The 15,045-nt window shown below is 42.1% G+C and overlaps 1 protein-coding gene across 3 annotated transcripts in view; it reads left to right on the top strand.

Moving 5' to 3' along the window:
- ANKRD12 (ankyrin repeat domain 12) overlaps nt 1–15,045 on the top strand; it is a 246,148-nt gene that overhangs the window by 172,625 nt on the left and 58,478 nt on the right. For all 3 annotated transcript variants that reach the window (XM_030213381.1, XM_030213385.1, XM_030213377.1), the window contains one exon: nt 11,678–11,776. In XM_030213381.1, coding sequence (XP_030069241.1) covers nt 11,678–11,776 — 99 coding nt within the window. The remainder of the gene's footprint in view (nt 1–11,677; nt 11,777–15,045) is intronic.

The raw sequence follows: 15,045 nt of genomic DNA on the forward strand, positions 1-15,045 counted from the left end.
TCAGAGAAAGATTTGACACTGAAGGCCGTCTTTTTAGTGGCCATTACCTCAGCGAGACGGGTGTCAGCTCCAGGCGCTGTCCTGTAGAGACCCTTTTCTGCAATTCTCAGGGGTCACGGTTCGGACCGTGCCTTCCTTCATGCCTAAGGTGGTTTCAGCGTTTCACCTAAACCAGCCTATTTTTCTTCCCTCCTTTGTTGAGGAGGAGTTTCCAGATTCATTTGGGCAGTTGCACCTTTTGGATGTGCGCAGGACTCTGTTGCAGTATCTGCGAATCACAAATTCTTTCAGGACCTCTGATCATCTTTTTGTGCTGTTTGCAGGTCCTCGCAGAGGGTCTTCAGCGTCTAAAGCCACTATTGCCCGTTGGCTCAAAGAAGCTATCTTTTCAGCATATCTCTGGCCGGGCTCTGCCTGAAGCCTTTAAGGCACATTCCACAAGAGCGATTTCCTCTTTCTGGGTGGAAACTGGAGCACTATCTCTTCATGAGATTTGCAGTGCTGCAACATCTCTTTCGCCCGACATTACAGGAGGGATGTGCGTTTTGGAGCACAGGTGCTAGCGCGTGGTGTGGCTTGTTCCCACCCTATTTAGGGATTGCTTTGTTACATCCCATACGTAATGGCTTCATCTGCTTGATGACAAGGAAGGGAAAATTAGGTTCTTACCATGATAATTTTCTTTCCTTTAGTCATAGCAGATGAAGCCATGAGCCCTCCCTGTATGATTGTCTGTATTGCAGTGATTCTGATTTTAGGTGCTGTTCTTGTTTCCTGAAGTTATATTCCTTCCTTGGGGAGTCAGAAAACAGTCATCAGGATTCTTGTTACAGTTATAGGAGGATGAGTTCATTCCCTCCAGTTCATGTTTTGGGAGGATGAGTTTATTCCCTCCAGGAGGATGCAAGTATTCCCTCCGTTTATACAAAGTGGAGGACGAGTTTATTCCCTCCAGGAGGATGAGTTCATTCCCTCCTTTTTTTGGAGTTTATGCCCTTGTTAAGGGGCCATCGTTCGCTGTGAGGAAAGTTCATGTTATTCCCATTGCGGTTTGTCATACTGCTTTGGAAGCTTCAAATACTGAAGAGTCTTTGGAGCTAGCTGGCCATGAGGCACTGTGAAAAATTGAGTGCTCTCTATCTCCCCCTGCTGGTGGATGGACACAACCCATACGTAATGGCTTCATCTGCTATGACTAAAGGAAAGAAAATTATCATGGTAAGAACCTAATTTTCCCATATCAAATCTATGACGTTTTACTTCAATATAAAATTCACTTGTAGGCTTATATCAATTTCACCACATTGATCTTACTTGGACACACATCACTAACCGAGACAAGCATGTGTGTTGGTCACAATTTTCGTTCAACAGTTCTGTTGTGAATTGTGTACTCACTATGGGGGAATATTAAGTATTAATATTAATATAATATTTATAGTTAGCTTAGTATTTGGTAATAGAGTTCTTCCGAGTTGGAACCAAAGGGATCCAGAAGCTTTTGAGGAAAGCATTTGGACACTTCTAGAAGCACCATCTTTGCTCCATTGGTGAATACAGATGACATCCTTATTAGATATAGAATGTTAAGCAGTAGATGTCAAAAGGGATTTACAGTGGAAAAACTACTAATCCATTTAGGAGTCTTACTAAAACACTTTTGGCTAAATCACATGTTTGTTAAATAAGCAGTTATTGTTAATTCCTTAATTTTCACAGCAGGCATGCTTGAGGATGTTCTTTTGACCTTATTTCTAACTGTTTGGAAGGGGGAATGGATAGGGGAGGGTTTAGTAGGAAAGATAATTGACTGTTATGATATTTTGTACCTGCCACTGCATGTAAGGAAAAATACATACAAACCTTTGAGGTGGGGGGGTGATACTGTTTGTGTAACACTAGTAGAGTGATAACAGGGTGGAAACAAATTAGGAACTTAGCATTGATTTTCCACATCAGGCTCATAATTAGGCTCATAAATCTAAGTAAATGAATGGCAGACCTAAATTCAACAGTATAATTTTTAAGCTCCTAAATTAAGATACATTTTTAGCTGAGAGCTTAGGCTCCTAAGTTTGAAATAGGTCACAAATTTAGGAGGCTACCTTAGGAATATAAATTCAGGCGCTCAGCTTTTTTGAATATTGGGCCCAAACTTCTGGATCCAAGATCCAATTGCCAAGTTCCAAGGGATGAGCTAGTTCTTCATATTGGGAAGGAGGGAGGAACTGCACTTTTTCACCTATTCTGAAATGACACAGCAGCAGCCAGTAAGCTGATAACATTATAATTACAAAAAGGGGCATTTTCAATATGAGTTCTAAATCCAACTTTGGATGTTTTTCTGAAAATGTCCAAAAATCAAGTAGTGAAAATGACCATTTTCAAACCAGAAAAATGTCTTTTTTTTTCCTTTGAAAATGACCATTTGCTAGATAATGTGCTTAGTACATCTATCTTTTTGAACCATTCTCCCCCCCCACCCCCCCAAAAAAAAAAAAATCGTTCAAGTAAAAAAAACGCACAAAATCAAGCCATTGGGGGATGTAAGAGGAGCCAGCTTTCCTAGTAGACTGACCCCACAGGCATCCCAGCAAAGCAGTGGGGCACCCTAGGGGGCACTGCAGTGGACATCACATAAAGGGTCGTAGGTACATATTTCCCACAATTACCCCCCTTATATTGTATGATGAGCCCTTCAAAGCCCATGAAAAACCTACTGTACTCAATTATATACCACTACAGTAGTCGCTATGGCTGCAGGTATCACCTATATGTGGGTACAATAGGTTTTGGGGGGCTGATACTTTCCACCACAAGTGTAATAGTTAGAGTGAATTATGGATCTGGGTCACCTTCTCTACAGTGTACTGCACTGACTACTAGGCTATTCTAGGAACCTACTTGCTGCTCTAATAGGCCTGTCCATAACATCTGAAGCTGTTATAGAGGCTGGTATGTACTGTTTTATTTACATCTTTGTGGGGTGGGAGGTTGTCAGTGACCACTGAAGGAGTAAGGGTGTGTCATTCCTTTATTCCTGCAGTGGTCATCTGGTCATTTAGAGCACTTTTTTTTTTTAGATTTATTTATTAATTAAACCAGTCTAGACTAAAATGTCAATTTATAGCCCTGGATGTTTGTTTTGTTCCATTTCGGCAGAAAAACACCCAGGTGTTAGGAACGTCCAGATCCAGCCCTTAACATGCCCCTGGCATGCCCTCTTGTGATTTGAACACACTTCTGATGGATTTCATCAAAAAACAACTAAAAATTGGTTTTGAAAATACTAATTTTGATGTTTTTGTGAGAAAACTGTCCAATTGCAGAATTATGCCACTTTTGGGACATTTTTCTCTCTTGAAAATGAGCCCCAAAGTCACTTAAAAAGTATAACTGTGTTTCTTTAAGTCTGCAGTGGGAAGTCTGAGTACTGTGATTTATTTCAAATAGTTTATTAAAACTTGCTATACTGTCCAAGCTGACTCGTAGAACTGGGCAGTTGACAATCAATAAAAACAAACAAGTAAAAAAGAACTACAAAATTCAGTAGGAAAGAGGGTAAAACCAGTGGTGCCAGGACAATGTCAACAAAGGAAAGACAAACAGAAGAGAGAGAGAGAGGAAATCAGAGGGAATGGGAGGGGTCAAGAAGTAAGTGGGAGAGGAAAGGAAGGGGGGAAGAGGAGTGGTGACAATCTATGTAATTCCTGAGTGGCAGATTATTCTAGTGAAAAGGCCTGTTTGAAAAGCCAAGTTTTTGGGTCTGTCGTGAAGTTCTTCAAAGAAGGTTCTGCCGGAAGAGAGTTCCAGTAGAAAGGCACAGTAAACAAAGAAAGCATGGTGGTGAATGGATTCAAGTTTTGCTGACTTAGGGGTAGGGAGAACCATTTATAGAGCAGATGAGCAGGAAAGTAGGGTATTGTAAAAACAGCAAGGAAGGGGAGAAAGGAGAATAGCTGAACATGGATGGGAAAGGAGGGCAGAAGAGAGAGGAGAATTGCTGGACATGGATGGAGGGGAGGGTTGGGCAGGGAAGAGAGGAAAATCACTGGATATGGATGGGAGGGGAGGACGGGTCAGAGGAGATTCATTAAACATAGATGGGAAAGGATGGCAGGGGAAAGAGGAGAATTGCTGGGCATGGATAGGAGGAGAGGGCAGAGAGAGAGGAGAATTGCTGGACATGGATAGAGAGGAGAATTGCTGGATATGGATGGAGGCAAGGGGAGAGAGGACAATTGCTGGACATGGATGGAGGGGAGGGCAGGGGAGAGGAGAATTGCAGGACATGAATGGATGGAGAGGAGGGCAGGGGAGAGAAGGGATGGATGGGAGGGGAAGGCAGGGCAGAGAGAATTTCTGGACATGGATGGAGAGGCGAGAAGGGGAGAGAGGTGAATTTCTGGACATGGATGGAAGGGAGGGCAGGGGAGAGAGGAGATTGCTGGATATAGATGGATGGAGGGCAGCAAGAGAGGAGAATAACTGGACATGGATAGAGAAGAGAGTGCAGAGGAGAATTGCTGGGCATGAATGGATGGAGGGGATGGCAGGGGAAGAGGAGAAATGCTGGACATGGAAAAGAAGATGCACATGGATAGAGATGAGGGAAAGGGAAGAGAGGAGAAAAACTGCACATGAATGGAGAAAATAGGCAAAAGCTGGATCAACTGTATACTCCCTCCAATCAAGTCCGCGGAGAACCCAGCTTTTACTTATGGATTTAGGGCATGAAATGAAGAAGAAAGGAGGAAAGTTAAATAAATAAATGGACTGGAAGCCCTAGAAACAGAGTTAAGAGAACAGAGAGAGAGAGCAGCAGAATCATAGGCTGGGACCAACATGATCAGAAAAACAGTCACCAGACAACAAAGGCAGAAAAAAATCATTTTATTTTCATTTTAGTCTTTGGAATATGTCCATTTTGAGAAGTTACATCTGCCATTTTATTTTGCACTGTATAGGAGGAATCATATTTCTTTTTGTTTTCCTGGAATTTTGCTGCATGCAGCATCTAGCTTCTTAGGATTTCAGTTTGATTTTTGAAGATTTTGAAGAGAGGCTATCTCTGTTCTGCGTGTGTGACTGCAAGGTAGTGTCTGAATAGGGATCTATTTGTGGTTCTGAGATTTTGGTAACGTGTTTCAGATTTGGCAAGACTGTTCTCCTAATTCCTGATCTGTGTGCTAATTTGGTTTGTGTCATTTTGGGTATACTGGAGCTATAACAGTTTACAGAAATTATAATTTAAAAAAAGTCACAAGTTATTTTTCTTCTTCTGTACTGGTGTAATATTTTCAATGCTGCCTGTTTATATGCGCCATGGCTGGTAAAGGGGGTGTGGCTACTGTGGGTGTGGCTAATGTAGGGATGGAGCCATAGATAGTGACTCCGCCCATAATGAGTACCGGTACCTTTTTTTCCTATAAAAAAAGCACAGAGAACAAGAGAATGAAGTGTGGATTGTTCAAAATATCTACGGACAGAACGGAGTTGACGGAGAACAAAGAAACATGATTTACAAAGATTCAGTCCAGTTTTAGCACTGGCATTTTCTCTTATGTGTATGAGAACTATTGGCAGGACTCCTTGCCTGGACAGTTCTGTTTGTTCTACGGTCTTTGCCAGTCTGGTTGAGGCAGTTAGTAGGGGCAAAAATTCACTGGCAGGTACCACTGAGACAGAAGGGATAATCACAAACGCTCCAGATAAGATAATACAGCTATTGCAGGAACATTTTAAAGAACTGTATACTTCAGACCCACCATGAAGTTTAGATGGGATGTAAGGTCTGCTATGAAGAGGTCTAGGGCAGACTTGAGTAGATGATTGGGACATGTGTCCAGTTTGCAGTGGGTCTTGGGGCGAACCTGTGAGTCGCTTGTGTAACTGATTCGGTGCTGAGGAGATTAAATGTTGTCCAAATGTGGTCAGCTGGGTATCCTTTGGAGGATGGATCCAGATCGTTGAAGAAGATTTTGATATCGGTATTGTGATGAGGAAGTGTGCTGCGTAGTTTTATTATTTTTTCGTTAAGTAGTTAGCAAGTTTGTCTTCAGGTGGGATGTCTGTGTTGGTTGTGGTGATAGGGGTGGTGTCTAGCATCTTATTTATGAGTTGGAATAGTTTCTTCATATCTTTGTAGTCCGGTTCTAATTTGGTTTTGTAGTAGGACCTTTTGGTTTATCAATAAATGAGTCTTTAATAATGCCTTCAATTTCTTTATACATGGTTCTGCACAAATAGATATAAGAAACATACTCAAAAGTGAAGGCAAAAGCCAGAAAAATGCACTTTCCCTAGTTGTCTCCCAGCGGATCTTAGTTGGCTTAAGTATAACGATCCTGTGATCTGAAAGTGACCTCCATCTCTGGCCGTCTTCAAATCTAGGCTAAAAGCCCACCTTTTTGATGTTATTTTTAACTCCTAACCCCTATTCACTTGTAGATTTTATTCACTTGTATATTTTTTCTTTCCCACCTTATTAATTCCCTTATCCCTTATTTGTCCGATTTGTCTGTGCTGATTAGATTGTAAGCTCTTTCGAGCAAGGACTGTCTCGTCATATTCAAGTGTACAGTGCTGCATACGTCTAGTAGCGCAATAGAAATAAGTAGTAGCAGTAGAAGGCAGATAGGAGTTTGATCATAATAGGCCCTATGTGCAAGTACTAATAAATCACTTCTATAATGTACTGGTAGCCAATGGAAATGTATAAACAAAGGGATCACATGATCCCATTGTCTAGCTTTGCCCAACAATGTTGCCACTGCATTTTGTAAAGCTTGTAGTTGTTTCAAGTTAATTCATGTGCGAAATTGAGTGTAATGCACTTGCATCTAACAGGTCCCTTAAAGAACATAATTGCCTTGGACGTAAAAACCTTTCTCTGACATGTTAGAAATCTTTTTGAGAAAATCAGTTGGTGATTTTTTCAAATATTTGGGTATTGTGACAGATTAGGTATGTTTACTGATGATCCAAGCAAAACTGGTACCAAATCTGGGTGACAAGCATGACCTGTAATCCGGCATGCAGCCCTTTTAGAAACATTTAACACCAAACGCTGTTCTGTATCCAATCAAATATAACTTTGAGATAATGTTGTAAGGTTTGAGGGGAGACTTTGGCTACTGATAAGATATCAGCATAAAAGTCTGCACAAATCCCAGCATTCTAAATCAAAGCTGCTAAAGGACTCAACAAAGTATTAAAATAGGCAACAGGGCTGATCCTTGAGGACTCCAAAACTCGAGTATGAGTTTGATACCAATGACCCCATAGAAACAGCAAATAAGTCATTCTTGTAAGAATGATTGAATCCATCCCAGTACTGTAACCTTAAATCCTATAGATTGTAATTTCAAGAGAAGTAAACAGTGGTCTGCCAAATCTAATGGCACGGCTAACAATTATTGCTATCCAAAACAGAATGGACCTTTCTAAGGAACACAGCTGAGATTGTCTCTGTGCTCTGCCCAGTATGAAATCCAAACTGTTTTAGATGTAGAACATTCATAGTTGCACAAAAGTGATCATCTGTTCTACAACTGTACTCTCTACCAACTTAAATGCAAAGTACAGATTTGATCTAGACCTATAACTATATTATCTGCTGATTGATTTAATGATGTGTTCTTTCATACTGGTCTAATCCTTGTATGCTTCCAATAAGATGGTACCACAACTAAAGACAAACTTTGATTCACCATAGAAAACAGAGGCAATAAACCATCAATTGAACATCTGATCCAAGTTGATGGCATGGTATCCAAATAATAGGTATTAGTCACATCAGAGTACACCCTGGATTTTAAAGGTGCTAATTTAAATGACTGCCAACAGCCAATGGGTACATAAGTACATAAGTACAGCCATACTGGGAAAGACCAAAGGTCCATCTAGCCCAGCATCCTGTCACCGACAGTGGCCAATCCAGGTCAAGGGCACCTGGCACGCTCCCCAAACGTAAAAACATTCCAGACAAGTTATACCTAAAAATGCGGAATTTTTCCAAGTCCATTTAATAGCGGTCTATGGACTTGTCCTTTAGGAATCTATCTAACCCCTTTTTAAACTCCGTCAAGCTAACGTTGTTGTCCAATTAGTCTGTTACCCTCCAGAGCTACTGTCTTAGGTAGCTGCAGCTTCCTCAGTATGTCCTCCTGAACAACAGAACATTGAAAATCTATTTTAGATGGAAAAACTCTTCATCAAAGCATCAACAGTAGGCAGAGCCGTAGCGAGGGGAGCTGACACCCGGGGCGGGTCGCCGCTGCGCACCCCCCCCCCCCCCAGAGCGCATACCTGCGGCGAGGGACGGGCGGGAGGGCCGATCCGCCCCGACTGCACGTTGCTGGGGTGTGTCGGCTCCGCGCTGGTTCACTGCTCTCTCTGTCCCGGAACAGGAAGTAACCTGTTCCGGGGTAGAGAGGGCAGTGCACCAGCGCGAAGCCGACACCCCCCAGCGGCGTGCACCCGGGGCGGACCGCCCCCCCCTTCCTACGCCATTGACAGTAGGTAATGCATTGTTATCACTAGGGGGTGAACTTTACAATGAATCATGAACTGTACAAAACAGTTTACAAGTTGAATTACCATCATTGCTAATGGTATCAGAACAGTAAGGGATTTTTGTCTTTTGGGGTAGGGGGGTTGAATGTTTTCACTTGTTATAAAAATTCTGCACATTTTCTACATTGATTTCTCAAAGTATTTGTTAGATACCTAATAAAATCCGCCCCTGACCGCTTCATAGCAGACCTCACATCCCACCTAAACTACATGCTTCAACAAGGTGTCTTCCCTAAGGAAAATGGCAACATCCTACTCACCCTAATACCAAAAGATACCAAGAAAAATACAAACAAAATCACCAACTACCGCCCAGTAGCATCTATCCCACTGGTAATCAAATTGATAGAAAGCATGGTAACCAAACAACTTACTGATTATATAAACAAATTCTCAGTATTACATGAATCACAATCAGGGTTCCACCCCCTCCATAGCACTGAAACAGTACTAATTACTCTCCTAGCCAAATTCAAACAGGAAATAGCAACAGGTAAAAGCATACTTCTCCTCCAATTCGACATGTCTAGTGCATTCAACATGGTAAACTATAATATACTACTAAGACTCCTAGATTACTTTGGGATCGGAGGAAATATACTTAGTTGGATCAAGGGTTTGGGTTGCACTCCAAAGAAATGTAATAGATTTAAACTGATGATGTCATCTCTGGTGAGGAGGTAGAGTGGGCGGGGCTTTGAATTTCCACATTTGGGTCCCAATGATCAAAAGTAAATGTGAGCGCTAGAAGCCACTAGTGCCCACATATATATATATATATATATATATATATATATATATATATACACACAAGTTCTTATACTGAAGATTGATTTTATTTTATTATTTCTTTACATGTTTAGACCTCTGATGCAGGCACCTTTCCAAAACACAGACCTTGTCAGGTCTTCTATTAAATACTGCTTCCTCTATCTTTTGGTCCATTTTTGGCCCACCACACTCTAGTTCCTGTGACGACTTTGTATTGCTGATTCCTTCTGCTGTGCCTGGCCCATACCCTTCTAAGACCAGCCCTGTAATAAAGCATGGTGGGAGCAGTGTTAAGTTGTAGGAATGCTTTGCAGCAGGGTCTGCAAAGTTAGTGAAAATCAAGGACAAGATGGCTGGTGCAGGTCAAGGACAAGATGGCTGGTGCAAAGTACAAACAGAATCTGGAAGAAAACTTGTTCTAGTTTGGCATAGACCTGGACTGAGGAGAAGATTCACTTTTCAGCAGAACAGTGATCATAACCACAAAGCAAAAGCAACAACTGAGTGGCTCATGAAGAAGGTTAGTGTCCTTGAGTGACCAAGACAGCGCCTAAAATTGGATCTAACAGGAAATCTGTGGCGAGACTTGAAGATTGCTGTCAACAGATGATTCCCATCACACCTGAATGAAAATGAGCTCTTGTAAGAAGCATGGGCAAAAACTGCACTATCTTACTTTGCAAAGTTGGACACTTACCCTACAAAGCTGCTATTGCTGCAAAAGAGGCTTCAGAAAGTATTGAGTTGGGGTTATGTAATACTTATATAGTTAAGATTTTGATTTCTTAATTTTTTTAATATGTGCATAATCTTTTCTTATTGAAAGTATAGAGCATGTTGTGTAGATCAATGATAGAATCTGGAAAAATAGTTTGGTTGGAATGACAATTAGACAACAAATTTTCTTCTACAGAATTAATTGGTGCAAAAACACTGTTTTATTATTTACTGTGGAAAACCACCTTCTATAACTTATATGGTCAGGAAGCATACCCATAGCAAAAGGAGGTGCAAGTAGTACACATACATTTGCAGTAAGAAATGTTTGACTTAAGTACACACATACTTTAATTTTTTTTTTTTTAACTTTAAAGTTTTTATTGCATTTTGTCATATATTTACATTCATAACATTTAGCCTTGAATAAACATCAATTTTATGGCTATCTCACAAGTTTACCTCTACATACAAACTGATTAACTATTTCAAATTACTTCTTTTCCATTTAGTTACATTTACAACCATCAACCCATAACATATTCCGTTCTTCTTATCTTTGTCTTTTAACTTTATTGCAACAGGTAAACTTTCCCTTAATTGCTGAATTTCTCCCCATGTTCAACTCAGTAATCCCCCCCTGATTCCCTAGTACCCTTCCTCCATCTTTAATGCCCCCTATGTGTTCCCCCTCATTAGTCATGCAAATGTTTTTTTACTAATATATGGTTATCCCCCCTCCCCCTTCCCTGGAATGCGTGTCCAACCCTTTTAGAGTTGCTCTATCATGTGTTGTACTCTTGTCCATCCCTTCTTGTGTTTGAGTTCACTCTCCCTTCTATAGACCGTCAGCCGCTCCATGTACCACAATTGTCGTACTTTAACCTTCCAATCCGCTATATCTGGGGGGTCCACTAACTTCCAGCAGCGCGCAGTAAGACACTTAGCCGCTGCCAGTCCCCAGCACAGCATTTTGCTCTCTTCCCACACCTCTCGTTCATTGTACATTCCCAGTAAGCATGCCTGCGGACTACACACCATGGAGGTCCCCATAATCCGGACTAGTACTTTCATCACTGTTTGCCAGAATGGTACCACCCCCGGGCAAGTCCACCACACATGAAGAAATGTGCCTTTCTGTGTCTTGCATCTCCAACACCCGTCTGATGTCCCTGGATACATTTTTTTCAACCTCTCCGGTGTGTAGTACCACCGCGTAAGGACTTTATAGGCATTTTCTTGTACATACTTTAATTTTTAAAACTGGTACAGAATTGCTTGTGGACTTTGCAGTTATGCAAGCAGTATGAAAATAGCGCTTGTAGTAAATTTGTTGACAGATTATATTTTGGGGATCGAAGAGAAGGCATATATTTATTGTTATCATTTTCACTTGGAGTTGAAAATCAGAAGAGCTTATGGGACACTGCTCTTTTTAGAGCCCACCAACATTTTCACCTGTTTGACTAACAATTATTTTCTGTAGCAAAAAAGGAATTTTCTCATCAGTCAGTTACATTGTACAGTTTCATATCCACTGTGCAGGATAACTCATGTATGCAATATTTATATAGACATGTTTTCAAAAATATGTCTCTGTATTCTTTTTTAGATTACACCTCCTCCTTCACTGTCTGAGCCACTAAAAGAACTTTTTAGGCAGCAGGAAGTTGTAAGAATGAAACTGCGTTTGCAGCACAGCATTGAAAGGGTAAGAACTATTTTATATTCTGTTTGCCAGACAGCACTTTTAGTTTACTTCCTCCTGTAAGTATTTGTCTGTACAGGCAATATGAATAATGCAGTCAGAGCCGCCTTAGAGAGAAATTTCGGCACTATGCCTACGGATTTATACTGTCTAGTACCAGAGATTTGTTAACAGGAATAGTGCATTCAGCTGCTGAGCTGACGTTGTCTAAGGATTCCCATATGTTATGCAATTTTGTGAACAAAAGTGGTAATGTTATGACAGAGCACCTAGGATAGGGCAGGAAGGCATGTATTTAAGCTTACAAGATGTCATGCGTTCTCAGCATAGAGGGACATTTTTACTCTGTGTTTGTCTGAACACTAGTGCTTACAAGAACTGAATTGTATTAGAACTTAAAACAAAGTTTAGTGATTTTATTGTACCTCTAATGCAGTCAGTGACTGAAACACGACGGCCGGTGTTTCTACAAGAATAAACCAATTTGCTTGCCATACTGCTTGTGTTGCATCTGTGTTAATCCTGATTCTACTGCTGTATTGCCCAGTCTGCTGTTTAGAATTCCTTGAGGTTTCAAATCCAACTCTGTCCACCATAGAGCTATTTTCTTCATTTCCAGGCTGCCTTCCAGAAGATATCAATAAAATCAAAAAGGCTGGCAGCCACCAAAAACAAGTATGGTGTCTGCCTGTTTCATGTATGTTTCCCCTTTTATCTCTTGAAGTCAGTCTATAGCTAGAAAGTCTCATCTGTGAGAACTTATCCTGCTTATCCTTGGAGAAAACCAAGTTGTTTACCTGTATTGAGTGTCTGAGAATAGCTCCTAATTTAGTTTTTTTTCAGGAGAAGATGCTCAAAGCAAACTGGGCTTGCAGCATTTAATGGGTCCTGTGCTAAATTTCATGTCAGTGCTTGAACGCTGATTGGCTCAGGCACTGACAGGAAAGTCAAAATGGCAGCATGCTGTGGCTGCTTACACCCAAACCCTTCCCCAAGCCTGCGCTTCCCCCAACCAAAAAACCTCCAGTGGACCACTTCCCCCCCCCCCCCCCAAACCTTAAAACAAAATCCCCAGTGGACCCCTCCCAACCCCCCCCCCCCAAAAACAAATAGCCTGGTGGTCCACCAGGCCAATTGACCTGACCCAGCCCGCCCTCTTCAAAATTCATTGGGCAGAGGCAGGAGAGAGTAGGCATCTTTCCTGCCTCTTACTAAAGGTAAGTAGGGGTGGGGGCATTCCACTAGACCCACCAGGGTTGATGGTGACTAGGGGGTCAGCCTTGGCCCCAGATTGACCGGTGTCCTGCTGGGTCAGGTCAGTGGGCCCACTGGACCACAGGCTATCTTTTGTTTTGGGGGGGGGTGAGGGTCGGGAAGGGTCCACCAGGGAATTTTTGTAGAGGGGAGTCAGGAGCAGCAGACAGTTAAGCACATTGGGAGCCCCCCCCCTCAATTCACTGGACATGCGCACAAGAGCTGTGTCTACCTACATAGCTCTGGTGGGCATGTATCAAGAACGTTCCAACCCCTTTACTAACCAATGCTCAACATTAACATCATACATATAATTTGCATGCTGTTAGTGTTGAGCAGTGGTCGCTATTTGTTTCTCATTGTGAGAGCCAGTATTTTCCGGCACTCTAGGGAACATCGCTGGAGTTCTGTGCTTCTCCCCCTCAGTGACTGAGGAGGTCTTGCCAAACAACAAGAAGCAGGAACTTGTATGCTTGCAAAAGCTTCTAGAATTTTTCTAGCTGGAGAGACCTTTTTCTGATGTGGGCTCCATCTGATGTCACTCATTTCTGAAGACTTATAGCCTGCTGTCAATGGAGAACACCAGTTACAGGTAAATAACTTGACTTTCTGGGCTCAACAATAACTGGGTTTCTCCCCCTCCTCACTTTTTCAGCTTGGGCCTAGGTGAAGGTAATAAGAGATGAGATGAGCCTGGGAGAATATGCCTGCCTAGGATTTTAACCAGGGCCGCCAAGAGATGGAGCCAGGCCTGGGCAAGGCCACCACAGCTGCGCCCCCCTCCCCTTTGGGCTGCCTCTACCCTGACCCCCACACACACACATACAGGCCACCGCTGTTGCCCCTCATTCCCCCACACATGGGCAGCCGCCACCCCTGCCCCCATACCTTGCTGCGTCTGCTTCTCCCTCAATCTGTCACTCTCCTGCACCTGTGTGCCAGAACCCAGGTTATTGGATTAGAATTTTGTTAACAGCATGACAGTAGTAAAATGACCAAATAAAAGCATAAGTACAATCAATGAGGTAAACTTGGAAACAGTGAATTGAAACCTAATAATGAAATTAACATATAACAGTATCAGAAATATACATATTTAATAGCACTATGGAACAGTGATACCAGGGGTATGATAAATGCTAGTACAATACAAACAATACGATAATAGCGTGGTAGAACATTCAGATAACATAGATATAATATGATGTCTGTGTACTAGCAGTGTAACACCTAATAAGCAAACATTAGAACATTCGAATAACATAGATATACCAATTCTATTCCTGTAGTACAATAACATCTAACTATGTAGCCAGGGTCCAAGTGCAGATATATAGATGGGAACAAGATGGATGGCTAAACTCAAAGCAATTAATATGTACAGTTAAACAAGATATGAAGAAGTGGTAGGGACTGGGTTGAATTATCACAGGCGGAGTTAAGATGGCGGCACGCACTTCACTCGCTTGAAAGCCTCTTTTCTCAATCTGGAAGTATAGCTTTTGTTTCTTCGACTATGCCGCATACTAAACGAAAAGGCTTGGTTAAAACCGGAGCCTCAACGGTTACAACCTCGTCGCCTTCTCAGATGAGTATTGAAAGGTTCGCGGTGGTGACGCCCAGCGCTAAAACCGGGAGTGACCCCGCTGACTTAGGAGGAGGAGAATCCTTCGTCCAGGGGCTAGATGTCACCCTTTCCCCCCCGGAAATCAATCTACCACCTCCACCCGCAGCTTCCCCGTCGCAGTTGAGGTCTTCGAATCCCGAAGTTGGAGTAGAATGGCCTCAGGTAAGAGGCGCTGTTGGGGGAAATGCATGCGGAGGCCTGGGTCAACAGGCTATTGTTAGAACTATTCCATCTAAGGAGCCGGTTACTTTGGAGCGAATATGGCAAGTTCTCCAAAGTTTAGATACTAAACTATCCAATTCTATGCAAGAAATATCTGTTCTAGTGGCAACGGTTGATTCATTAACAAAATCGCTAGAATCATTTAAAACTGAATCTTCAACTCAGATGT

This window comes from Microcaecilia unicolor, chromosome 1 (assembly GCF_901765095.1).
Source record: "Microcaecilia unicolor chromosome 1, aMicUni1.1, whole genome shotgun sequence".
Classification (NCBI taxonomy): domain Eukaryota; kingdom Metazoa; phylum Chordata; class Amphibia; order Gymnophiona; family Siphonopidae; genus Microcaecilia; species Microcaecilia unicolor.